The sequence below is a fragment of the Coregonus clupeaformis genome, chromosome 36 (genome assembly GCF_020615455.1).
Source record: "Coregonus clupeaformis isolate EN_2021a chromosome 36, ASM2061545v1, whole genome shotgun sequence".
NCBI classification, from domain to species: Eukaryota; Metazoa; Chordata; class Actinopteri; order Salmoniformes; family Salmonidae; genus Coregonus; species Coregonus clupeaformis.
In genome coordinates, this window is record NC_059227.1 from 36,538,599 (window position 1) to 36,564,928 (window position 26,330).

General features: G+C 44.6%; 2 protein-coding genes across 3 annotated transcripts in view; both read left to right on the forward strand.

Annotated features, from left to right (window-relative positions):
- LOC121552710 (5-hydroxytryptamine receptor 1E-like) overlaps window positions 1-12,556 on the forward strand; it is a 30,141-nt gene extending 17,585 nt beyond the window's left edge. The window contains exon 2 of the mRNA XM_041865722.2: window positions 11,201-12,556. Within this exon, the coding sequence (XP_041721656.1) occupies window positions 11,286-12,431 (1,146 nt within the window). The 5' untranslated portion in view covers window positions 11,201-11,285 and the 3' untranslated portion in view covers window positions 12,432-12,556. The remainder of the gene's footprint in view (window positions 1-11,200) is intronic.
- A 2,587-nt stretch (window positions 12,557-15,143) lies between these two features.
- LOC121552879 (zinc finger protein 292-like) overlaps window positions 15,144-26,330 on the forward strand; it is a 32,981-nt gene continuing 21,794 nt past the window's right edge. For both annotated transcript variants that reach the window (XM_041865966.2, XM_041865967.2), the window contains exon 1: window positions 15,144-15,319. In XM_041865966.2, the coding sequence (XP_041721900.2) occupies window positions 15,158-15,319 (162 nt within the window). In that variant the 5' untranslated portion in view covers window positions 15,144-15,157. The remainder of the gene's footprint in view (window positions 15,320-26,330) is intronic.

The window sequence follows — 26,330 nt, forward strand, 5'->3', positions numbered from 1 at the left end:
GGGATTTTTGCTCACCGTTCTTGTGATCATTTTGACCCCACGGGGTGAGATCTTGCGTGGAGCCCCAGATCGAGGGAGATTATCAGTGGTCTTGTATGTCTTCCATTTCCTAATAATTGCTCCCACAGTTGATTTCTTCAAACCAAGCTGCTTACCTATTGCAGATTCAGTCTTCCCAGCCTGGTGCAGGTCTACAATTTTGTTTCTGGTGTCCTTTGACAGCTCTTTGGTCTTGGCCATAGTGGAGTTTGGAGTGTGACTGTTTGAGGTTGTGGACAGGTGTCTTTTATACTGATAACAAGTTCAAACAGGTGCCATTAATACAGGTAACGAGTGGAGGACAGAGGAGCCTCTTAAAGAAGAAGTTACAGGTCTGTGAGAGCCAGAAATCTTGCTTGTTTGTAGGTGACCAAATACTTATTTTCCACCATAATTTGCAAATAAATGCATAAAAAATCCTACAATGTGATTTTCTGGAAAAAAAAATCTCAATTTGTCTGTCATAGTTGACGTGTACCTATGATGAAAATTACAGGCCTCTCTCATCTTTTTAAGTGGGAGAACTTGCACAATTGGTGGCTGACTAAATACTTTTTTCCCCCACTGTAGCACACAGCCAGTACTTGCCAGAAATTCCTGCAGTTCCTTTAATGTTGCTGTAGGCCTCTTGGAAGCCTCCCTGACCAGTTTTCTTCTCGTCTTTTCATACATTTTGGAGGGATCTTCTCGTCTTTTCATACATTTTGGAGGGACGTCCAGCTCTTGGTAATGTCTCTGTTGTGCCATATTTTCTCCACTTGATGATGACTGTCTTCACTGTGTTCCATGGTATATGTAATGCTTTGGAAATTCTTTTGTACCCTTCTCCTGACTGATATCTTTCAACAATGAGATCCCTCTGATGCCTTGGAAGCTCTCTGTGGACCATGGCTTTTGCTCTGAGATGCAACTAAGAAAATGTCAGGAAAATCCTACTAGAACAGCTGAACTTTATTTGTGATTAATCACAGTCACTTTAAATGATGGCAGGTGTGTAATGACTTCTATTTAACATGAGTTTGAATGTGATTGGTTAATTCTGAACACAGCCACATCCAAAGTTATAAGAGGGTGTGCACACTTATGCAACCAGGTTATTGTAAGGTTTTTATCTTTCATTTTTCCCCCTCGAAGATTTCAGTTTGTTTTTCAATTGAATTGTTCATATTGTAGGTCACATTAACAGTGGAAAAAGTTCTGACATGATTTATATTTGTCTCATTCTTTTACATCACTTAAACCGGGTATTTTAACAGGGGTGTGTAGACCTTTTATATCCACTGTAGCTTGTCCAAACAAAGTGGTCCCTTGGCACAGTTTACCCCGGGTATTGGGTAAGTTGATCCGCGGGACAAGGTAAGTTAAGCCGCCTCCACATTTCTGTACTGAATTAAATATTACCACTACCATATTTTTTCCCCAAACACAATTCAATACAATCTGTGATGTGTACTGAGTATACAAAGAGGCAGGACGCAGACGCAGGAATAACAAAGATAGCATAAACGACACAAAGCTAAACAATCACACACAACATCATCCAGAACAGTCCAGGCCTAAATAGGGGTGGTGATGAGATGAGGAGGTGCAGGTGAGCTGGAGGTGATTAGGGTGCGTTGGGTTTCGATTCCGGTGTTGCCGAGGTGGTGCGCTCAGACCGGTGGCTCAGTAGACCGGCTCGCCTGAGGGGAGCAATGGGAAGAGACGTGACAGTACCCCCCGGGACCGCGTGGCTCCAGCCGCTGGACGTCGCCGGCAAGGAGGACGACCCCGAGGACGAGGAGCGGGCCGGTCAGGGCGGTGGAAGTCCCGAATTAGGTTGGGGTCCAGAACGTCCCCAGCCGGAACCCAGCTTCTCCTCAAGACCATACCCCTCCCAGTCCACCAGGTAATGGAGCCGTCCCCCACGGAACCTGGAGTACAGCAGGTCCCTCACCGCATACGCCGGACTTCCGTCAACCACCGGCCTGAGGAGAGACACAAAGTGGGTGAGACACGGTAGTGACGGGGAAGGAGCAGCCAGTATGATACCTCTTTTATCCGCCGGAGGACCTTAAAACGGCCCCACAAACCGGGGGCTCAGTTTCTTGCAGGGCAGGAGGAGAGGGAGGTTTTTTGTGGACAGCCAGACACAAGCCCCAGGCTGGAATACAGGGGCCTCACTGCGGTGGAGGTTGGCTTGGTCCTTCTGCCGACGAATGGCCCTCTGGAGATGGACATGGGCGGCATCCCAGACCTGTCCGGCCCTGTGGAACCACTTGTAGACAGCAGGCGCATCGGTCTGGCTGGGTGTCCAAGGGGCCAGGGCCGGCTGGTGCCCCAGGACGCACTGGAAGGGAGTGAGCCCCATGTAGGAGTGAACAAGGGAGTTCTGGGCATATTCTGCCCAAGGAAGAAACCTCGCCCACTCACCCTGCCGTTCCTGACAGTGGAACGAAGAAACCACCCCAGCTCCTGGTTCATGCGCTCCACCTGCCCATTCGAGTGAGGCCTATACCAGGAAGTGAGGCTGGCCGTGGCCCCGATCTTCTCCAGGAAAGCCTTCCACACTCGGGAGGTGAATTGGGGGCCACGGTCCGAGACGATGTCCTCCGGAAGTCCATAATGCCGGAAGACCTGTTGGAACAGGACCTCAGCGACCTGGAGAGCAGGAGAAAGACCAGTTAGTGGCAAAAAACGGCATAATTTGGAGAACTGAACTACGACCACCATGACTGTGGTGAAGCCATCAGAACGTGGAAGGTCGGTGACAAAGTCTATGGACAGGTGTGACCAAGGTCGCTGAGGCACTGGGAGAGGAACTAGTTTGCCTGCTGGGGCGTTCCGAGGTGTCTTCGTTTGGGCACATACGGAACGGGAGTTGACGTAGCGGGAGACATCAGAAGCCAAGGTGGGCCACCAGTATTTTTGGGCTAGAGAATGCAGAGAACCAGAGTGCCCTGCCGTAAGGGTGGTGTGCGCCCAGATCAGCAAGCGGTCCCGGACACTGGTGGGTACATACATGAGCCCCGGAGGGGCGTTGACAGGCGCTGGGTCCTCCTGAGCCACCAGGCGGATGTCTTCGTCCACATCCCAAACGACAGGAGCAACGATGAGAGACGAGGGCAGGATAGGACCCCCCAGATCCTTCCTTTCTCCGATATGGTGCATCCTGGAGAGTGCATCGGCCTTCACATTCTGGGATCCTGGGCGGTAGGACAGAATGAATTGGAAACAAGTGAGAAATTGGGCCCACCTGGCTTGACGAGAGTTCATCCGTGTAGCTGCCCGTATATTCTTCAAATTCCGGTGGTCAGTAAGAATCTGGAATGGATGGACTTTGCCCTCCAGCCAGTGTCTCCATTCCTCCAGAGCGAGGACCAACGCCAACAGCTCCCTGTCTCCAACTCCATAGTTCCTCTCTGCAGGGGTAAGCTTTTTTAGAGAAAAAGGCACAGGGATACATTTTCTCTGGCTTACTGTGCCGCTGGGAGAGGACCGCACCCATGCCCTCCTCCGATGTGTCCACCTCCAGGATGAAAGGACGAGATGGATCTGGGTGTTTTAGGATGGGCGCTGTGGTGAACCTCTCCTTCAGCCTCTTGAAGGCAGCGTCAGCCTCACGGTTCCAGGCCAGCATCTGAGGCCCACCCTTAAGGAGAGAGGTGAGCGGGGCGGCTATGGAGCTGAAGGACCTGATGAAACGCCGATAGAAATTAGCGAAGCCCAGGAAGCTCTGTAGGCCCTTGATGGTGGTGGGAACTGGCCATGACCTGACGGCGTCCGTCTTCACTCCTTCCATGAACACCCCCTGAGGACTGATCCGGTATCCCAGGAAGGAGATGGCCTGTTGGTGGAATTCCCATTTCTCCCCCTTCACCAACAGGCTGTGTTCCCAGAGGCGGAGTAGGACAGCTCGGACGTCCTTGACGTACTCCTCGAACGTAGCCGAGTAGATCAGGATATCGTAGATGTACACCACCACCTGTCTACTCAGCATGTCCCGGAACACGTCATTGACGAAGGACTGGAACACAGATGGTGCGTTGGCGAGGCCGTATTGCATGACGCAGTATTCATAGTGGCCTGAGGTAGTGCTGAATGCCGTCTTCCACTCGTCCTTCCCGGATTCGGATCAGGTTGTAGGCACTCCTCAGGTCCAACTTGGTAAAGTACTGGGCCCCTCGTAGCTGCTCGATGGCCGACGGAACCAGAGGGAGGGGGTACCTGTACTTGGTGGTGACTGCGTTCAGCCCCCGGTAGTCAATGCATGGTATCAGTCCTCCGTCTTTTTTGGCCACGAAGAAGAAGCTGGCGGAGGCAGAATAGGTAGAGTGTCTGATGAACCCCTGTTTCAGGGTCTCCACCACATACATGGTGCAGTCCCAGGGCCTGTGAGGAGGGAGACACGTAGCCGTTAATGAAGAGAAGACATTGGAGAGATCTGCGTACTCACGTGGAATGTTGGGCTGGAGGGCGGACTCCGGACTCTCCACTGACGTGGAACAACAAACCACCGGCAGGCAGTTCTTCCGGCATGAGGTGGACCAGGCTGTGATCCTCTTGATGCTCCAATTGATAGTGGGGTTGTGTAGTCTGAGCCAGGGAAATCCCAAGACGGTCCGGTGAAGGGTGACGTGATGATGTGGAATGCCAGCTCCTCGTGGTGCTCCAGTAGTGTGGGAATGGTGATGGTGATGGGGAGAGTGACGTACGTATTGGTGCCTGATCCAAGGGGTTTATTGTCCAGTGAGGTGACGTGTTACGGAGATGGCAGTGGCACGGAGGGCAACCTATCTATAAGGTTCCCCGCTGATACGTAATCTATCATTGCGGTAGAAATGGTAGAGAAGGAATAACCAGTCACCGTTATGGGAACTAAAAACAATGGTTTTGTGATAGGAGCTGACGTAACACTCACGGAGCGGCGACGGGAGTCATAACGCCTAGATAGGGAGCCGCCAGTAGATCTGTGGTCCGTGGTGGTGTAGGGGGTGCTGCCCACCTCCATGGGTGAGGACTCGGAATCAGGGCGGCTTCCATAGCTCAGATGGGGTGAGCGTCGAGGCTCTGGGAGGTGTTGGGAATGCCGTCTATCGCTCTCAACAGGTCGACAAGACGGTGGACGTGGTGATGAGGGTATCAAGGTCCATCTTGTCGTCCCGACATGCGAGTTCCGTCTTGATGTCCTCCCGTAAGCCTCTCCTGAAGGCCGTACGCAGAGCACGCTCATTCCAGCCGGAAGACGCCGCCACCGTGCGAAAGCTCAGAGCGTACTCTGACGCGGGCCCCTCTCTCTGTTGTAGATGGAGGAGATGCTCACCCCGAGTCCTTTCCCTCCATGGGATGATCAAACACCGCCCTGAACCTAGCGAGGAAGATGGGGTAGGGAAGTGCCACTGCCTCCTCTCCTTCCCAGACTGCCATGGTCCAATCCAGCGCCTTTCCTTTAAGAAGCGAAATCACCAGCGCTATCCTGGCTTGGTCAGATGGATATGCCCCAGGCTGATGCGCCAGATAAAGGGAAACCTGTAGCAGAAAGCCGCTACATTTAGTAGTTTTACCGTCATAGCGCTCCGGTAGGGAGAGTGTTCCCGCAGGAGTGGGTAATAGCACGGAAACAGGTGGATTGGGGGCACTCGCCGCTCCCTGAGGTGGAACCGTAGCGCTGGGCAGATTATGCAGAGATTTGAGCACTTCCTGCATGGCGGCGTTCAATTTGGCAAGCTACTGCTGGTGCTGGTCGAGGCACTGGGAAACTACTGCTGCATCCATTTTCGTTAGGTGTGTGATTCTGTGACGTGTACTGAGTATACGAAGAGGCAGGACGCAGACGCAGGAATTAACAAGGTCAAGGTTTACTTAACAATGACAACGATAGAGTAAACGACACGAAGCTAAACAATCACACACAACATCATCCAGAACAGTCCAGGCCTAAATAGGGGTGGTGATGAGATGATGAGGTGCAGGTGTGCTGGAGGTGATTAGGGTGCGTTGGGTTTCCATTCCGGTGTTGCCGAGGTGGTGCGCTCAGACCTGTGGCTCAGTAGACCGGCGAATCAGAGCGCCGGAAGGGAGCAATGGGAGGAGACGTGACACAATCACAATCGCTTTTTGTCTTTTAATAATTTTAAGCATCTTTTAACACAGGCTTAACACAAAACACACACTTTTAACATAGGCCTTTGTTACCTCATATCCCAGCTATAATGCCTTGCATTATGACTAGAAAGAAAACACTTACATTTGCTCAACTTGCCATTGGCTCAACCATTAGCCCAACTTACCCCAAGGCAAGCATTTTGACTATATTAGCCCACACAGCTGCAAGGGTGCACTTTCATGCCAGATTTAGGACCTGAAACTTACAGAGACACCAACTGATGTATAGAACAATTTTTAAATGATCTGCCTTGGTTTAGATACAAGCGTCATGAAACTTCTAACACAATAAATTTAATTTACATTGGTGAAAATCTGTTTTCTTGGACATAACTTGCTTACCACTTAATTAATTATTCAACAGGCCACTGTTTTGTATCACACATTACCAGGGTAACATTCACAACATCCATTTATAATACCAAGTGCAGTAGAGAACATTGATGCTTGAAGAATATAACTTATAAATGCCTCATCAGAACCAAAAATATATGCTTGTTTTACTGAAATGATTGTAAACAAATTAAATGTAAACAAACACTATATTGCCTCAAAATATAGTTAAAACTATAATGTTGATATCATGGATGCTCAGTCCTTGCATCCATAGCTCTATCTATGCATTTGAGAGCGGTTACATTTCTCCAGCCCCAGTCCTCAGCTTTTTACAGAAACAGGGGCGGGGAGTACGCTTTGTTATTGTTTCAACTGATGATTGCTGTTTTAAAGGAGAAAATAGAAGGCTTTAATGTTCTCCGCAGCAGTTGGCATTATATAAATTGTTGTTGTGAATGTTACCCTGGTCTTGTGTGATACAAAACAATGTCCTGTTAAATTATTCATTTAGCTCACAGGCTTTTCAAGGCTTGGCTGTGTTACAGCAATTACTTTTACACAGATCTTGTGAAAAATAGCAATCTTTATTAGGCTGATTAGTTGCTCTCAAAAGGTGCTTTAAATGATTTATGTGGTCCAATTTATACGCTACTGTCAGTATTATTACACTACAGTAATGTATCAGTTTGTGATTCAAATGTGATGACAAATAGATGACAAAGATGTCTTATTTATTCCCTATGATTCTTGACTCTATTAGGACTCTATGCCCCAATGCATCATAGCCCTACTCTCTGTCCCTTCATCTGAAACTGCCAAACTGCGGGATTTGTGCCCATTTCTTGAAAGATCATCAACAGCATTACATTGGGTATGTGATGCTGAAGCTGACCTCAGTAATGGGTTGGCCCAGATTCTGTTTTAGGCCAGTAGGCAGGCCATGGACATGGGTCAGCAAATGGCATGTGGTAGCAGGTCATGGACATGGGTCAGCATATGGCATGTGGTAGCAGGTCATGGACATGGGTCAGCATATGGCATGTGGTAGCAGGTCATGGACATGGGTCAGCATATGGCATGTGGTAGCAGGTCATGGACATGGGTCAGCATATGGCATGTGGAAGCAGGTCATGGACATGGGTCAGCATATGGCATGTGGAAGAGATTTGTGGCTTTGGAGTTTTCTTTATTTCCTTCCCAGTGGAAACTAATGGGGCATCCGAGGCAGAGTTATTTCAGTCTCTAAAACAGAGTTTTTGCATTACATTTGAGAGGGACTTGGTACTCTTCAGAAGGACGACTAAATGCTTCATTAATTCTGATTCTAAACCCATGTTTAATGACAGCCTTGCGGTTTTGTTATATTTCAGTCTTCTGTGATGTATATAAAGTGTAATATTGGGATGCAAACTCAAAATGGAATACATTTCATGTCTATATTTGGCATGGTACAGGTGTCTCCTTTTTTTAAGCCTATAATCATGTGTGTTAGTTGTATACTTTTGTTTCAAAGTTGAGTTGTTTAAGACTACCAAGCAACACTCTGTGAGACCCTGATTTAGCCCACTGCAGTAAAAGGTTATTAATGACAGCTTTGCAGCATCGTTGCTCGAATCAGAGACGGAAATAATCCAAAGGGAAAAAATGATTGTTTGGTGTGTGACAATCTCAAAGCCACTGACTGATTCTATGTCAATACAACATGATGGGAGTGTTTGAGACGTGTTCATTCCCCAGGGAGGTAGAGTATAGAAAAGCAACATGTGTTCAAATTGCATTTGATCATAACTGTCTCAATGAGAGGAAATGGGTATTTATTCTCCACCTAAAGGATTATTAATACACACTACACACAACTACACACATAGTAAAGGAGTGTAATGTTGAATTGAGTCTGAGTGATATCTTTATTGAGCCAATATGCAATTATTCATCCTCAAGATACATGAAAAGCATTTTGAAGAAGCGGTTGCTGGTTGTTGTCTACATACTCTGATGTGAATAAGATTGAAGATTAATATTCATAAGAATTGAGTCAAGGCTTATTAATGAAGTAACAAGCAGTAGCACTGGACCAAGTTCTATCTAAAATACTTTAATGAAATATCAGCAACAAAGGATTGTCATCAGAGCCATGGATAAAATCAAAATGTGCTAGCTCTTGGCTCTCCTGTACCATAAATGATGTGACAGTGGTGTGCTGACCCTATTCCTCAGTGGAAATTGCCTTTCAGATGCCAGACTGAGTTGTTACATGAAGGCAGCTCTCCTCGGCTCTGAGGGGGAGGCAGTAGGATGCATTGCACAGACTGATCTGTATTCTCTCAGAGAGTGCTTGACAGGTGAAGCCAGTGATGAGGGGAAAGCCACTTTGAAAGGCATAGTCCCAGTCGGTATTAGATAGAACGTCGCGGCCCTGCCCGCCTGTGGGGAAAACAACCTGTGGTTAACTAGGTTACCCCATTGGCTCATAGCAAAAACGTGATCTTTTTCAAACCTACATTTTCTTGTTTTGTTTATTTGGATCCCCATTAGCTTTTACAGAGGCAGCAGCTACTCTTCTTGGGGTCCACTGGTACACTGATAGACAAGGACAGTCACACAAATGTTAAATACAACGATATACAAACAATACAACTAAAACAAATGATGTGTGTGTTTGAGTGTGTCTGTGTGTGTATGTGTGTGTGTGTGTGTGTCCTTATAGTCCCCGCCATTCAATGAGATGTTTAATATTTTTTAAAGGTAATTATGCTGTTTGCTTGAGTAATTGGAGATGGAAGGGAGTTCCATGTGATCATGGCTCTATATAATACTGTGCATTGCAGTGAAGAGACCTCTGGCGGCATGTCTTGTGGGGTATATATGGGTGTCTGAGCTGAATGTTACTTGATTATGCAGACAATCTGTAATTTTCATTACAGTAATATTTCTCATAAAAACTAGAAGAGAAGCAGTTAATCTCTTGTCAACCCTCAACCAGGAAAGACTGGCGTGCATGTTGTTGATGTTAGTTCTGTATGTGCAGTTAAGGGAAAGGCCTCTGGACACCTCCATTGTTGACTAAATGGTCTGAAAATATTGCTTCAGGCTGAGTAATACAGCGGTAGACATATCTTACTGGTACTTTCAAAGTAATTTAGATTACATTTTTGAAATAGGTCTAGCCCATTAATTACTTAAAATGTTTAGCTCTTTATCATTACATTTTGGTAGCTTTCAAAAACTCCACTGAAATACAACTATGGAGAAAATTGAATCTTTCTCATTTACCAGGAATATTTTTGTGTGACATTTAGATTGACCTCTAAAGTAATTTTAGACTTCTAAAATTAGATCATGTTGAATGAGTTGTATTATAAATTCCAACACTTTTTTCCTGAACTATCCTTGCTGTGTTTCCCTGTACTCTCACCAAGTGGATGGTCTTAGTAATTTCATTCTGCTTTGTTAACTAATGCAAATCATTACCAGCCTGGGCACCCTGCCTTGGCCCATCTGTCAGTAATTATATTGACTCAGGCGAGGTCTGTACTAAGAGGTGCACTAGGGGCAGTAGTGAACCATCTCAATGCTGACAGCTGCCATTGAAATGTTCCGTCTACCGAGTCTAGCTAAATGAATTGGCCTCCTCAAGCTGTGTCCTTCAGCAGTCTCTCAAGCCTGACTGCAGATAGAAAGGCCAATATTTCTGCCTCTCAGAGTGGACGAGAGACATTGTATGAGATAGATCAACCATTTTACATCATTAGGTCTCATTTACACTTGCCACATGCTATGTTCACTCACCCTGATGAAGGTTGATTTAGACTGAAACCTTGGTCAAAATGATCCATTACATTGGTGGAAGCATCAAGATTACCAGTGTGCTGGAGTTGTTCTTGTTATTATATTCACTCACTGTTCTGTATATTTTCCTCTGTATTCTCTTTCAGGGTGTTTTAACAGTTCCCCCCTGATTGGTACAGTAAAATATCTTTATATATGTTTAATTATAGACAAAACAAAAAATATATCAGTGACAATTATCAGTGTGTCCTCCACTTTAGGACCCCTCGGTTTTATAAGTACTTGCTGTGTTAAGTGGCTTTTCATCTCCCAAATGATATTGCATTAACAAGTCTCCACTATAAATCCAAACCCCTCACCTTTCAGAAGCTCAATTACTGCCATGGGCTGCACTATTTTACATTTATTGTCTATCTTTCTCCTATTGTATAACAACCTCCAATTACCAAGGGCATCTCTGTTGATTAAAAAGGCAGGTGAAAAAAACAAAGATTCATTTAAAGTTTGCTAGAGCAAAGAAACACTGTACCCTCCAGTGTTAAGCAGTTATTACACAAGAGATATAACATAAAATGACATCTAGCGTACTTGTTTGAATTCTAATGAAAGTATCCTACTGAAAACAAGTTTTCACTAAGGTCACTGTGACAGTTGTGTGTACATGTTCAATTATGAAATATGTTCACTTTCTAATTTAGATTTGTACATTTTAGTCATTTAGCAGACGCTCTTATCCAGAGCGACATACAGTTTAGTGAGTGCATACATTTTTCATACTGGCCCCCCGTGGGAATCGATCCCACAACCCTGGCGTTGCAAGCGCCATGCTCTACCAATTGAGCTACAGGAGGCCTAACTAATGTACTGTATATGTCTGTTTTGTGTGTTACAGGGTGACCACTGACCTATAGTGTGGATCCTATTCCTAGGACAGAGTTTGCCCAGCACAGGGGGAGAGCTGGCCCTGTCTGGGGAAGATGGAGATGGAGAGGTACCTTGGGGACAGCTCCACAGGGCCCAATATCACCAACAGCACAGGAGCCCCAGCCAGCGCTCTCCCTGTGGTGGTGTTCACAGATAGGATGGTGGTGCTGGTGGTTATTCTTGGGCTACTCACCCTCCTCACCATGCTAGCCAACAGTGCTGTCATCACAGCCATCTGCACCACCAAGAAGCTCCACCTGCCTGCCAACTACCTCATCTGCTCCCTGGCGTTCACCGACTTCCTGGTGGCTATCCTGGTCATGCCAATCAGCATCCTCTACATTGCCACAGAGACCTGGTCATTGGGCCAGGTGGTGTGTGAGGCCTGGCTAAGTGTGGACATGACCTGCTGCACCTGCTCCATCCTGCACCTGTGTGTCATAGCGCTGGACCGCTACTGGGCTATCACCAAGGCCATCGAGTACGCCCGTAAGAGGTCGGCCCGCCGGGCAGCTGTCATGGTGGGCATCATCTGGGTCATCTCAGTCTTCATATCCATTCCACCCCTCTTCTGGAGACACAGGCCCGGTAGCCACGGCCCAAATCAGTGCATCATAGAGCATGACCACGTGGGCTACACTATTTACTCCACCTTCGGGGCCTTTTACATCCCCATGACCCTTATTCTCATCTTGTACTATAGGATTTACAATGCTGCTAAGACGCTCTATCAGAAACGGGGCTCATCGCGGTACCTAAGCAGCCGAAGCCAGACGAAGACTGACAGCCAGAACTCTCTGAACCACTGCCGTGTGGCACACACCTTCTGCGTATCGGACCTATCCACCTCAGACCCCACTCTGGAGTTTGACAGGCTCAATGACACCATCCGTATACCCTCATTTGAGACAGATATGGATGGGGCAGATGAGAGGAACCAGATCTGTACCTCCCGGGAGAGGAAGGCAGCACGTATCCTGGGCCTCATCCTCGGGGCTTTCATCCTCTGCTGGCTGCCTTTCTTTCTGAAGGAGCTCCTTGTGGGCCTACAGGTCATAACTGCCTCCCCTCAGGTATCAGACTTCCTAACCTGGCTGGGCTACATCAACTCACTTATTAACCCTCTACTTTACACCAGCTTCAATGAGGATTTTAAGTTGGCCTTTAAGAAACTGCTCAGACGAAAGGAGCATGCATAGATTTGCAGGCCCAGGTTGAACTTACAGAATAGTCCCATCAGGGAACATATGAAGGAAAGTTACATGCAGTGTGTCCATTGGCTATGTGATGTTGTGCTTTTCAAAATAAAAATATTTTTTTTAAAGTAATGCTTCTTGCTCTTTGCGTAAACACAAACTTTGACCAAGAATAATCATGGCTTATAAATGCACATGCATACACAAACACATTGACGGGACCGCAGTGGAGAAGGTGAAAAGCTTCAAGTTTCTCGGCATACACTTCACTGACAAGCTGGAATGGTCCACTCACACAGACAGGAGGCTGAAGAAATTTGGCTTGGCACTTAAAATCCTCACAAACTTTTACAGATGCACAATTGAGAGCATCCTGTCGGGCTGTATCACCGCCTGGTACGGCAACTGCACCGCCCACAACCGCAGGGCTCTCCAGAGGGTGGTGCGGTCTGCCCAATGCATCACCGGGGGCAAACTACCTGCCCTCTAGGACACCTACAGCACCCGATGTCACAGGAAGGCCAAAAGGATCATAATGGACAACTACCACCCGAGCCACTGCCTGTTCACCCCGCTATCGTCCAGAAGGCGAGGTCAGTACAGGTGCATCAAAGCTGTGACCGAGAGACTGAAAAACAGCTTCTATCTCAAGGCCATCAGACTGTTAAATAGCCATCACTAGCACATTAAAAGCTGCTGCCTTATATACGTAGACTTGAAATCACTGGCCACTTTAATAATGGAACACTAGTCACTTTAATAATGTTTACATATTTTGCATTACTCATCTCATATGTACACTACCAGTCAAATGTTTGGACACACCTACTCATTCAAGGGTTTTTCTTTATTTTAAAAAGTGTTTACATTGTAAAATAATAGTGATGTCATCAAAACTATGAAATAACACACATGGAATCATGTAATAACCAAAAAAGTGTTAAACAAATCAAAATATATTTGAGATTTGAGATTCTTCAAATAGCCACCTTTGCCTTGATGACAGCTTTGCACACTCTTGGCATTCTCTCATCCAGCTTCATGAGGTAGTCACCTGGAATGCATTTCAATTAACAGGTGTGCCTTGTTAAAAGTTAATTTGTGGAATTTCTTTCCTTCTTAATGTGTTTGCGCCAATAAGTTGTGATGTGACAAGGTAGGGGTGGTATACAGAAGATAGCCCTATTTGGTAAAAGACCAAGTCCATATTATGGCAAGAACAGCTCAAATAAGCAAAGAGAAACGACAGTCCATCATTACTTTAAGACATGAAGGTCAGTCAATACGGAACATTTCAAGAACTTTGAAAGTTTCTTCAAGTGCAGTCGCAAAAACCATCAAGCGCTAAGATGAAACTGGCTCTCATGAGGACCGCCACAGGAAAGGAAGACCCAGAGTTACCTCTGCTGCAAAGGATAAGTTCATTAGAGTTACCAGCTTCAGAAATTGCAGCCCAAATAAATGCTTCACAGAGTTCAAGTAACAGACACATCTCAACATCAACTGTTCCGAGGGGACTGTGTGAATCAGGCCTTCATGGTTGAATTGCTGCAAAGAAACCACTACTAAATGACATCAATAAGAAGAAGAGACCTGCTTGGGCCAAGAAACACGAGCAATGGAGATTTTTGGTTCCAACCGCTGTGTCTTTGTGAGACGTCGTGTGGGTGAACGGATGATCTCCGCATGTGTAGTTCCCACCGTAAAGTATGGAGGAGGAGGTATTATGGTTTGGGGGTGCTTTGCTTGTGACGCTGTCTGTGATTTATTTAGCATTCAAGGCACACTTAACCAGCATGGCTACCACAGCATTCTGCAGCGATACGCCATCCCATCTGGTTTGGTCTTAGTGGGACTATCATTTGTTTTTCAACAGGACAATGACCCAACACACCTCCAGGCTGTGTAAGGGCTATTTTACTAAGAAGGAGAGTGATGGAGTGCTGCATCAGATGACCTGGCATCCACAATCCTCCGACCTCAACCCAATTGAGATGGTTTGGGATGAGTCTGACGGCGGAGTGAAGGAAAAGTAGCTAACAAGTGATCAGCATATGTGGGAACTCCTTCAAGACTGTTGGAAAAGCATTCCAGGTGAAGCTGGTTGAGAGAATGCCAATAGTGTGCAAAGCTGTCATGTTTAACACTTTTTTGGTTTGTTAGATATTACTTGTTAGACATTACTGCACATTACTGTCTCAATTGGTTTTACTACACCAGTCGCACCTGCGAAATACAGGCACACCTGCGTTCCAGCCATTATTATGAGGTGTCCTCCCCTCCGCAGCCTCCACTGATTTCACTGTAGGTATTTATCCCTCCATACTAGGCTACAATAGATGGTATGTGAGTGACCAAAGACCTGTGCGAGAAACTGACTTCTGCACCCATATATATATATTTTTTAAGGGCTTTATAAGACTGATAGATTATTACCTTACCTGATTGTAATGATGAATACAATCATTCACTGAAGTGATGTTTTGAGCTGATAACCTAATGTTCATAATTGATTGGCCTCTTGATGTCTTCAAGTTTTGTTGATTTATAATAGTTAAGTGCCTGCACGCAAAAAAACATACGTGCAGCCTGCTACCTACCACAGAGTTGTCAAAACTGCTACGCCCCTCCGTGGACTACAGTGGCATTTCATTATGCGTGCGTTAATTATTCTGGTCACATGCTGTCTGCGTACGCGGCAGTGGTACGCGACGGAGTTGGGTGTGAAGATGGCGGACGAAGAGGCCGAACAAAACCTCAGCGCACAGACCGATACCAGTGCAACGATTGGGGCACTCCGAGAGAAATTGCTAAAATTAGCAATTGCGCTGAAGAACAGTACGGACTCTCCGGCTCAGTCGTCTACTCAGTATTGCCAACACTTTTGCCAGGTAAGTTCTTTCTTTCACTGTGCGCGCTGGCGATTCCAAAATAACCCTCGAGCCTTGCATTAGCATAGTTAACGTTAGCTAGCTAAAGCTAGTTTCCAATCCTGGATAATGTTGCCATTGTCAATGGGGAAACGGTTTAATTATTTCTGTAAAATAAGCATACGTATACTTGTTGTAACACTAGCTGGTGCTATTGTGTTATGTGACTAACGTTCGCACGTTGCGGTAGTTGACGCCAGTTAGCCAGCTAACTGATTTGATGTTGACACTGTCTAGCCTAGCTACCCTTTTGATACTGTGCTGACATAGCTAGCTAGCTTATTGAATTATAGGCGCAATGAGGAGGTGCATCATCAGCCTTGCTTTGTCATGTATAGCTTACGCAGGGACGCTGACTTCTATGGCCGTTGATAAAGTTAACGTTAAACTAACCATGCCTGTCTCAGCTTTGTAGTTGGCTAGCTACTAATTTAGTATGCTAACGTTAATCAAGTAGCTAGCTAGCTAGTAGCTAACTAGCGAACAAATGGCTTTGTTCTGCCTTCACTGCAATGGGATAGGCCCTGCACACACCACCGCATCTTTTGCTGACAGGTCTCAAATAAATGTGGGGTGTTTGTGTCTGCATGGTCTCGGATTGTCAAACTGGAACTGTATCCATTTAGCCATTGTTCCTAATGTGGGTTATAAAATAAATTATTATTGATTTAACTAGGACAGTAGTTTTCAAACCTTCTCGTCTCGGGGACCCCCAGACGTTTCACAATTTTGTTGCTAGCCCTCACCAGATTCACCTATTCAAGGGTTTGAAATTAGTTGAAAAGTTTGAATCAGGTGTGTTATAGCTATGGTATAGGCTAGGTAAAATTCATGGACTGTTGGGGGTCCCAGAGGAAAGGTTTGAAAACACCTGAGTTAGGTTATTATGTTACGGTGTGAACTCCTTTTGATTTCGCTGAACACATTTTCCCATCAAGTCTGATGCGCTACTGAGGCTGCCCCACTTTTACTTTCTTGTCCCTTTCATGTAGCTATTGGTTTACTGACCCATATTTCATCTGGCCAAGTTTTCAGTTGACTGGGTAGTGTCAGATGAAGAAGAAAAATGAGAACTGTATTACTTCACCATACACCTGGTTTTCATGTAAATTTTTTAGCTCATAGTCAAGGGCTTGTACCATTCATGACTGAGGCGGTGATAGTAAAATTACTTTAGAAGTCCTCCAGAGTCCTCACGGCAAAACATGGCCCCCCTCTTCACGGCAGAGAGAAACATTTACGTTTTCAAGTAAATTACCTGCAATTCTATACATTTTGCCATGACTTATGCCATGTTAATGATATCTGAGTGAGAGTGACTAACAAAATCAATAGGGGCCCCCTGGAGGACAGCGCCCCTGGGTATTCGGCCATGATTACTACAACTTTAGATAGCTGGCTAGACTAACTTGCCAATCAAAAAATTGTTAGCTGACATGGCTAATTGAGTGACTGACATAAGATAAGAATTGCTCATGCACAACCAAATTTCGAACTTGCACCTTGTGTGTTCTGCCATTATAACTCTCAACAGTAAGTTGAGACCCTGACTGAGTCTCCCCCCCCGACCCCCAAAAACGTGTTTATTTTTTTGGGGTTTGGAGCCCCCTAGCGGCCTGGGGCCCTAAGCGACCGCTTATGCCTGGAGCTGGCCCTGGCTAAACCAACTTGAATTGCAGTAACAATAATAATTTGCATTGTAACAAACATGAACAGAGGTCTAAAAGAACAGTAGCAGACCTCATTAGCATGCTGTTTATCATTCTGTTGAATCTTGTTACATACAGAGTTTTTGGACTTTGATGTGGCAGCCATTGTTGCAGTAGAATATCAAGCATGTGTGATTAGCTGTGGCTAGAGGCAACAACTGTCCTTGCGCTGTGTGGGAGGATGGAAGGACACAGAGAGAACAGATGAGCGCCACTGCAGTAGGCACGGATTTTCACACTTAAATTGGCATTCATCTCCCACCATGTACATTTGAATTCAGCACAACGTGTTTACAAAATAACGTCTTTTAAAAAAGTATCTCTTGGCGATTCATGACAATACAGCATTATTTTTCAAACAGCTTACATTGTTTTGCATTTTCCTTTTCCTGTCTGTGTGTGAGAACTGCTTGTTTTCTATCCTGGCACACTCAGCTGCATGATGCTTGAAAGAGCACTACCCCCAGGTGCCTAGCTGGGTTCCTAGATATGCATGGCTCCCCAGCCTCCACTCTGCTCATCAAGCAGAGCACCTGGGGGTAGTGCTCTTTCAAGCATCATGCAGCTGAGTGTGTCAGGTGTTGTCAGTTTCCTCCTCCCACCTGACCCCGGCTCGGTCTCAGGATGCCATGTGTTGTCTGGAGAGTAGAGACATTTGAGACAGGCCACTACCCCTGGTCACAGCATGGATGGGGATGAATATGGATGATCCCACTGTGCTGTTGGTGTTAGTCTGTGCTTTCTACCAGATGTCTACCGGGCAGCCCAGGTACCCCTCCTGCCTCCGTTCTACCTAATTAGGACCAGATCAAAATGGAGGGGTAAATGGGATTCTATGTATTTAGTTAGCGTCCCTCACGAGGAAAGTCTTATTGAGGCATTATTACATAATTACAATCACAATACATTAATAGTCTGTATTACATTTATATACGCTAAATTGATTATTTACCCTAGGTAAGAGAACACTTGATGGTTTTACTTATTTGCAATTCTAAGGCTACCTTTTCTTTAGATTCCAGTCTAAAGAAAGTTGTGTGATAATCCAAACATCCAGTTATAATTTATGTTGGCCAGTGCATTTGATAAAGGCCTACTGTGGTCACTGCCAAGGTTTCAGACAGTAGCGGTATGTTTAGGGGTTGTGGAGAGAGCCAGGAGAACAGCAGATCCTCCAACACATCCCAGTCACAGCTTATTGCAGGCACTGGGCAGCTTACAATGAAATCAAATACACATGACCTCTGACCTCAGCTGTGGATGCGCCCCAAATGGCACCCGTTTCCCTATATAGTGAACTACTTCTGACCAAGGCCCATGGGGCTCTGATCAAAAGTAGTGCACTATATAGGGAATAGGGTGCCATTTGGGATACATCCTGTGTCTGGCAGCTGTGCTATGTCTCTCTCTCTCTGAGGGTTTGATGGATTATATCCCTGTGCTGACACACTGAAAATATAACATTTTACCAGCATGTGTGGGTTTACAACTTATCTGTGGATCTGATCCGCGATGTGGAGCCTTGTTTTTGTTATCAAGTAATAAGGCTACTCTAAGCTGACAGGATCAGGACTGAACCAGAATCTGGGTTTACAGGAGATGTTGAATATGGCGATTCTCCTTTTAAGCCCAGGAAGCAGCCATTCACCTTGCCATTCACCAGCTTTTCAAGCTTAATAATGTCAAAATACGTTCGGTACTTACCAAAGAATGGAGTTTCGCTGAGTAACTATTGTTATTACTGCAGTTACATCCAGTATATACTTCCAAAAAAAGTTGCATGCAACCGAAAAAATGCATTGTCTGGAAAGAATCTTAAGTATTGTTTTTGACCAAGTGCACATGCGCCAAATCCACCTCTCTAGCACTTCCAATAAAATCCCTTATTACTGCCGCGCACAGGTCGGCTGATCCAGCATCAGGAAAGGTAATTGATTTTGATTTGAAGGTCATCAATCTGTTTCACCCGCACTACACGGGATACAATAATATTTAATGTAAGTAGATTAAGTAGACAATATAGGGTACGTTAGGGATGTGACAAATAGACAATTTTGTATAACGTTTAAACAGACATTTTTTAAAACTCGGTTTTCCATTAAAGGGTAAGATAAAATCTTAAAATTCCCAGTCTATTCACAATGAAGAACAATGGTCCTATTGCGTATGTGTGAATGCTAGGGCCGGGCAATGAAGTTACGTCTACCACCAGGGGTTGGAACCGGTTCAGGGAACAGAATCGGAAAAAAAAAAATGTCAGAGGGACAGAATCAGAACTGCGAACTAAAGTGATCTATACTGTTCCGGAACAGAAGCATAATTTTTTTTGAAGCATGGGAACCGGTTAATAACGTTATTTTACATTCCGGATCCCCCCCCATTACCACAACAACAACAAAAATCCAGTGTAAGCGGCCAGCTGAAAATCTTTGCCAGTATGTGTGCAGGCTACCTGCCCCTCCCCCTCCAAAGCATAGTCCACTGTAGCCCCTGAAATATCACATTTGCATAAGTATTCAGACCCTTTAATCAGTACTTTGTTGAAGCACCTTTGGCAGTGATTACAGCCTCATCTTCTTGGGTAGGACGCTACATGCTTGGCACACTTGTATTTGGGGAGTTTCTCCCATTCTTCTCTGCAGATCCTCTTAATTTTTGTCAGGTTGGATGGGGAGCGTCGCTGCACAGCTATTTTCAGGTCTCCAGAGATGTTAGATTGGATTGAAGTCCGGCCTCTGGCTGGGCCACTCAAGGACATTCAGAGACTTGTCTCGAAGCCACTCCTGTGTTTTGACTGTGTGCTTAGGGTCGTTATCTTGTTGGAAGGTGAACCTTTGCCCCAGTCTGAGGTCCTGAGCGCTCTGGAGCAGGTTTTCATCAAGGATCTCTCTGTACTTTGCTCCGTTCATCTTTGCCTCGATCCTGACTAGTCTCCTAGTCCCTGCCGCTGAAAAACATCCCCACAGCATGATGCTGCCACCACCATGCGTCACGTAGGGATGGTGCCAGGTTTCCTCCAGACGTGACGCTTGGCATTCAGGCCAAAGAGTTCAATCTTGGTTTCATCAGACCAGAGAATCTTGTTTCTCATGGTCAGAGTTCTTTAGGTGCCTTTTGGCAAACTCCAAGTGGGCTGTCATGTGCCTTTTTACTGAGGAGTGGCTTCCGTCTGGCCACTTTACCATAAAGGCCTGATTGGTGGAGTGCTGCAAAGATGGTTGTCCTTCTGGAAGGTTCTCCCATCTCCACAGAGGAACTCTGAAGCTCTGTCAGTGACAATTTTTGCTCAGATTGACGTTACTTGCTTTGGTTATGAGCCTTTTGCTTTAGCCCAGCAGTTTCAGAGAGTGCCAACGTTTCTTTGGATTGTTCGATTTTGTAGAAGTGTGATCTTTTTGCCTCATTTAAACATTTTGCTCATCATTTGGAATTTCACAATTTCTTGGCTTACAATGCCTCGCAACTTCCGTAAAGCAGGGCCGATCATCAGTGAATAGGCTAGGATAGAGCAGTATAAATACATGTTTTGTCATACCCGTGGTATACAGTCTGGCTGACAGCCGTGGTATATCAATCAGCATTCAGGGCTCGAACCAACCAGTTTATAATTCTAGGAATGCTTTATTTAGCGTGTTTTAATTCCATTACTAATATTGCAGGAGGTGTAGAAGAGGTGGATTAGGCACATGCGCACTTGGTCAAAAACAATATATTTTTTTTTGGGGGGGGTATATCAGCTTTAATATTGCAGATAGATTGTAACTTCCATCAATGTAATTGTCTGCATCACTTCCAATCCCCCATATGTTTTTTTTTCTTGCAGATATATACATACACATATACATATCCTTTAAAAATATATATTTCCCTTTATTACTTTCCAACCCCACCCCTAATTGGAGTAAACTAGTGAACAACAATGCTTAGGCCTCTACTTCCAGCTTATACATACTATATCCATTTTATGGACACAGTCAATATTACAATCATTCTATTTTGTTTGTTTTTACTCCTGAACTTCCTCTACCCTCAACCTCTCCAATACTTTTCATGATGTCCATCCGGTTTGCTTCTATATGCCATATAATATGCCATTTAGCAGACGCTTTTATCCAAAGCGACTTACAGTCATGTGTGCATACATTTTTACGTATGGGTGGTCCCGGGGATCGGACCCACTACCCTGGCGTTACAAGCGCCATGCTCTATCAATTGAGCTACAGAGGACCACATATCTTTCTAACTGTGCTCTTTCACAAAAGCTCTCAACCTATATACTTATTATGGACACGGTATGCTTTACATTAGTTATCTTGTTATTAGTTGTTATTAGTCCCATCCTTCAACTCCATTCAACACCACCCATCGATCTCTTAACACCATCCATATTGGATTTCTATTTGCCATATATTTTTCAACTGTGATGTTTTACAAAAGTTCTGAACCCTTCAATTCTCATTGTTTCTACAGATTGAAAATACATGTTTTTGCTAAAAGTATTATTATGTTATTGATTGATTGGCTATGACTTTTCAGATCACCCAGTAGTGCTATCTGCAGGGTTAGCTCCAGGTAAATATTGCAATCCTTTAGCCATTCCTGGACCTGTGTCCAAAAACAAGCTACAAATGGACAGTACCAAAACAAATCTAATCAGATCTAATAATTCTGTCTCTTCGCAGCAAAATCTGCAGAGCTGGGAAGATTGTATCCCCCATATAAATAACATTCTATTGGTAGCAAGAATTTGATATAATTTAAATAGAAAAAGTCTAAGTTTTGAATCCGGCGTCGTTTTGCGTATCAGTTCATAAACACTATGCCATGGAATCGGTACGTCAAAAATCTCTTCCCAACTATTTTGCAATCTATATGGGACGGCTGTCAATCCTTTGGTCCTTAAATAAAAATGTATACCAGTTTAATTTATCACAATTTTCTTTAACCAATTATATTCTTTAATGCAGGGCCGACAGACAAGTTCCTTGCTTTTCCCCCTTCCACTTTACTCTTCCATTTTTGCGGTAATGCTGCAATTATTTGGTTGTAATTTTGGGTAGAGCAGACATTTCCATATGTTTTTGTTAGCTGCATGTGCAACAACTCCACCAGTCCTACCTATGATATAGAATGCTGAGTTGCATCCAAAGAACACCATACCTACTGTGAAGCATGGGGGTGGAAACATCATGCTTTGGGGCTGTTTTTCTGCAAAGGGACCAGGACGACTGATCCGTGTAAAGGAAAGAATGAATGGGGCCATGTATCGTGAGATTTTGAGTGAAAACCTCCCATCAGCAAGGGCATTGAAGATGAAACGTGGCTGGGTCTTTCAGCATGACAATGATCCCAAACACACCGCCCGGGCAACGAAGGAGTGGCTTCGTAAGAAACATTTCAAGGTCCTGGAGTGGCCTAGCCAGTCTCCAGATCTCAACCCCATAGAAAATCTTTGGAGGGAGTTGAAAGTCCGTGTTGCCCAGCGACAGCCCCAAAACATCACTGCTCTAGAGGAGATCTGCATGGAGGAATGGGCCAAAATACCAGCAACAGTGTGTGAAAACCTTGTGAAGACTTACAGAAAACGTTTGACCTGTGTCATTGCCAACAAAGGGTATATAACAATGTATTGAGAAACTTTTGTTATTGACCAAATACTTATTTTCCATCATATAATTTGCAAATAAATTCATTAAAAATCCTACAATGTGATTTTCTGGATTTTGCTTTCTAATTTTGTCTGTCATAGTTGACGTGTACCTATGATGAAAATTACAGGCCTCTCTCATCTTTTTAAGTGGGAGAACTTGCACAATTGGTGGCTGACTAAATACTTTTTTTCCCCACTGTAACTTATAAATGCCTCATGAGCTTAGTTCAACTGTCCTATCCCATCAGAACCCAAAATATAAGCTTGATTTACTCCATTGTTTGTAAACAAAGTAAATGTAAACAAACACCATATAGCCTCAACCTGGTTAAAACTATAGTTTTGATATTATGGATGTTCAGTCCTTGCATCCATAGCTCTGTCTATGAATTTGAGCGTGGTAAACATTTGTCTAGCCCCATCCCTTAGCTTTTTGCCAAAACATGGGCGGGGAGGCACTTTATTATTGTTTCAACTTAAGATTGCCGCTTTAATGGAGCTGCCTGTGCATAGCTGCACTTCTCTCCTGCAGGTGACTGGCCTGGCAGGTAGGGCTCGCGACTAACTTTTTTCCTCACCGTCCCGGTACCGTTCCGAAGTGCAATTTCAACTGTCCCAAACTGAACTTGAACCCTCCCAAAATGAAATACTTTAATGTTTATGTTTTTATATGCCAACATGGGTCTAGATCATTTGCAGTGCTTTTAAAGTAATTTGTGTATTTCTGAGACTGATACAGACACTTAATTTGTTAAGAACAAACCTTGATGAAAACAGACAAACATTATAATGTATTAATTGAACATGTTAACCACATGTATACAATATATCTAAGAGGGAACAATGTTATTGTGAACTGGTTATTGAGTCATTTTAAGTTAGAGATTACGATCCACCACCAGCTGCCCCATTAAACAACATAACAATAATATACAGTAAAGTATGTGTGTTCCCCAGCCTTCACTTTCTCTGCTTCACCCTCCCTCTTCAGTCACTGAATGGTCGTCTTGACCTTTTTGAGTGTCACCACTTGCTCACGGCCCTCTATGCGATGTAGTGCTCAGTCTCCGGGCCATGGACAGAGCTCAGCAGCAGACTGTTCATCATGCTGGTGGACAGGCTGGACCGCCAGTCTGACTTGATGTGCTTCATGGCCGAGAACCCTTGCTCACAGCTGTATGAGCTCATGGGAAAGACCAGCATTATCTCTACCATTACCCTGATGTGGGAGGACTGGTCTGGCCTCCCAACAGTAGCTTGCAGCAGGCGCTGCCACAGCACCTGTGGCGGTGGACAGCTACCTTGAGCTCCAGCCACTCACGTGTTGCATCTGTGGAGGACTTGAAGTCCTCACATGCCTCCAGGATGTGGCTAAAGTGGTCTGTAAACAACTTCAGCTCCTCCAGACCAAATATAGCGAGTACATCGAGGTCATCTGGCCAGCTGGAGTGGTCAAAGAGAGGGGAGGCTGCTTTCAAGATTCCCATTTCCAGGTTTCCAAAATGCTGAGACACTAAATGACAGACATCATCCACAAGCTTCTCTCTCACTTCCCTGAAGGCAGCGTCGTCATTTTCTTTTCTGCAGTGGCACATTTCTGAAGGTCTTCTCTGATCCAACATCCTCCAGGAACTGTTGGAGTCTTAGTCCAGGGGACCTCTGATCTCAGGGACACGTCAAGATGATGCCCAAGTTGGGGCTTGACATTTTGGGGCATTCATCATTGCCCGACAAGGTAACACATTCACCCTGTAGTAACTAGCTTTATACAACGGGTGGGTCTAATCCTGGATGCTGATTGGTTAAAACCGTATTCCAGCCGGTGTCTATTCCACAAGTTACCACCGGCTAAAGCTATGACATTGAAATGCCTATTTACTCTGTTCCATCTCACTGCGCAATCCACTGTCTCACCAGCCCAGCCAGGCAAGTTATAAACTTGATCTCCACTATAAAAAGCATCTAGACATTATCTCCCATTTCTTTTAGGCTAGCATTTGGTTTTCAACAGCAGAGATTTGTATAAACTTTGTCTGTTTCTCTGACATTTGCAACATTGTTTCAATGTTGAAATTAAATCTCAGCAGGTCAAAATCATGAATCAGCTGGCATAATTTTTATGGATATATACAAAGAAATGTCAATAGAAAACAGGGAAAACGAAACGAGATGCAGCTAGTTTGCGGTCTTTCCAGCTTCAATTTGAAGTTTTAGCTGTGTTGTTGGCTAGCTCCTCTGAACAACAGTGACCTGACGAGAGAGCACGTTTTCTATGTCCATAGATACAGAAAAAAATACTTAACGGCTGGGTTGCGTCTCTGGCAACCGAACCGATAGCACGAACGACCAGCCGACTTGGGTAGCAACCATAGATTTGTGTCGGGACTATATCTCGTGGAAGAATGAAATGGTATGAATAAATTCATCAATGTTTTGTATGAAAATGTCAATCATTATTTGAATATGTTATTAACCCGTTGTATAAAAGTGATAATGCCCTTGAAGCCGGTGTTTGGAGGATATATTGGCACAGTTTGCTGGCCTAACAACACCCATGCCAATATATCCTCCAAACACCGGCTTTTCAGGCGTTATGACTTAAATAACATTAGCTAGCCAAATATGAAAGTTACTGATCAGTCACAGCTCAAATGTAGCTACCATACACGTGGGCTAGTAAGCAAAGATTTGTGGCTGTGTAGTTAGCTAAGTTAACGTTAGTCAGCTATGCTCAGGATGAGGCTGGTCAACCTACCTTATCTACCTTGGCCTAGCTAGGCCAAATGCTAGTTCTAATAACCTGAGTGTTTGAATTGACATGATGATCTGCAGGCACGTAGTTAGACAGCGAATGGAAGAGCTGTGAGAGCTATCAGCCAGACGAAGATTCCACAGCCACATAGTCAAAATTGGCAATATGGCGTGCCACTCAAACAACCCAATGTATTGTGTGTAGATTAAGGACATTAAAAAAAAATCAATTTTAGAATAAGGCTGTAACAAAATGTGGAAAAAGTCAAGGGGTCTGACTACTTTCCGAATGCACTGTATTCTTACCCCTTGACTTAGTCCACATTTTTTTGTTGCAGCCTGAATTAGAAATGTAATAAATATATAATTTTTCAACCATATGCACACAGTACCCCATAGTGACAAAATATAAACATGTTTTTAGAAAATGTTGCACGTTTATTGCAAATTTTATGCAGAAATATCACATTTACATAAGTGTTCACACCCCTGAGTAAATGCATGTTAGAATCACCTTTTGCAGCGATTACACCTGCGAGTCTTTCTGGGTAAGTCTCTAAGAGCTGCGCACACCTGGATTGTACAATATTTGCACATTATGTCAAGTTGGTTGTTGATCATTGCTAGGCAGCCATTTTCAAGTAAATTTTAGTAAAAACTGTAACTAGACCACTCAGGAACATTCAATGTTGTCTTGGTAAGCAACTCCAGTGTATATTTGGCCTTGTGTTTTAGGTTATTGTCCTGCTGAAAGGTGAATTTGTCTGTCAGTGTCTGTTTGAAAGCAGACTGAACCAGATTTTACTCTAGGATTTTGCCTGTGCTGAGCTCTATTCCGTTTCTTTTTATCCCCCCAAAAAAA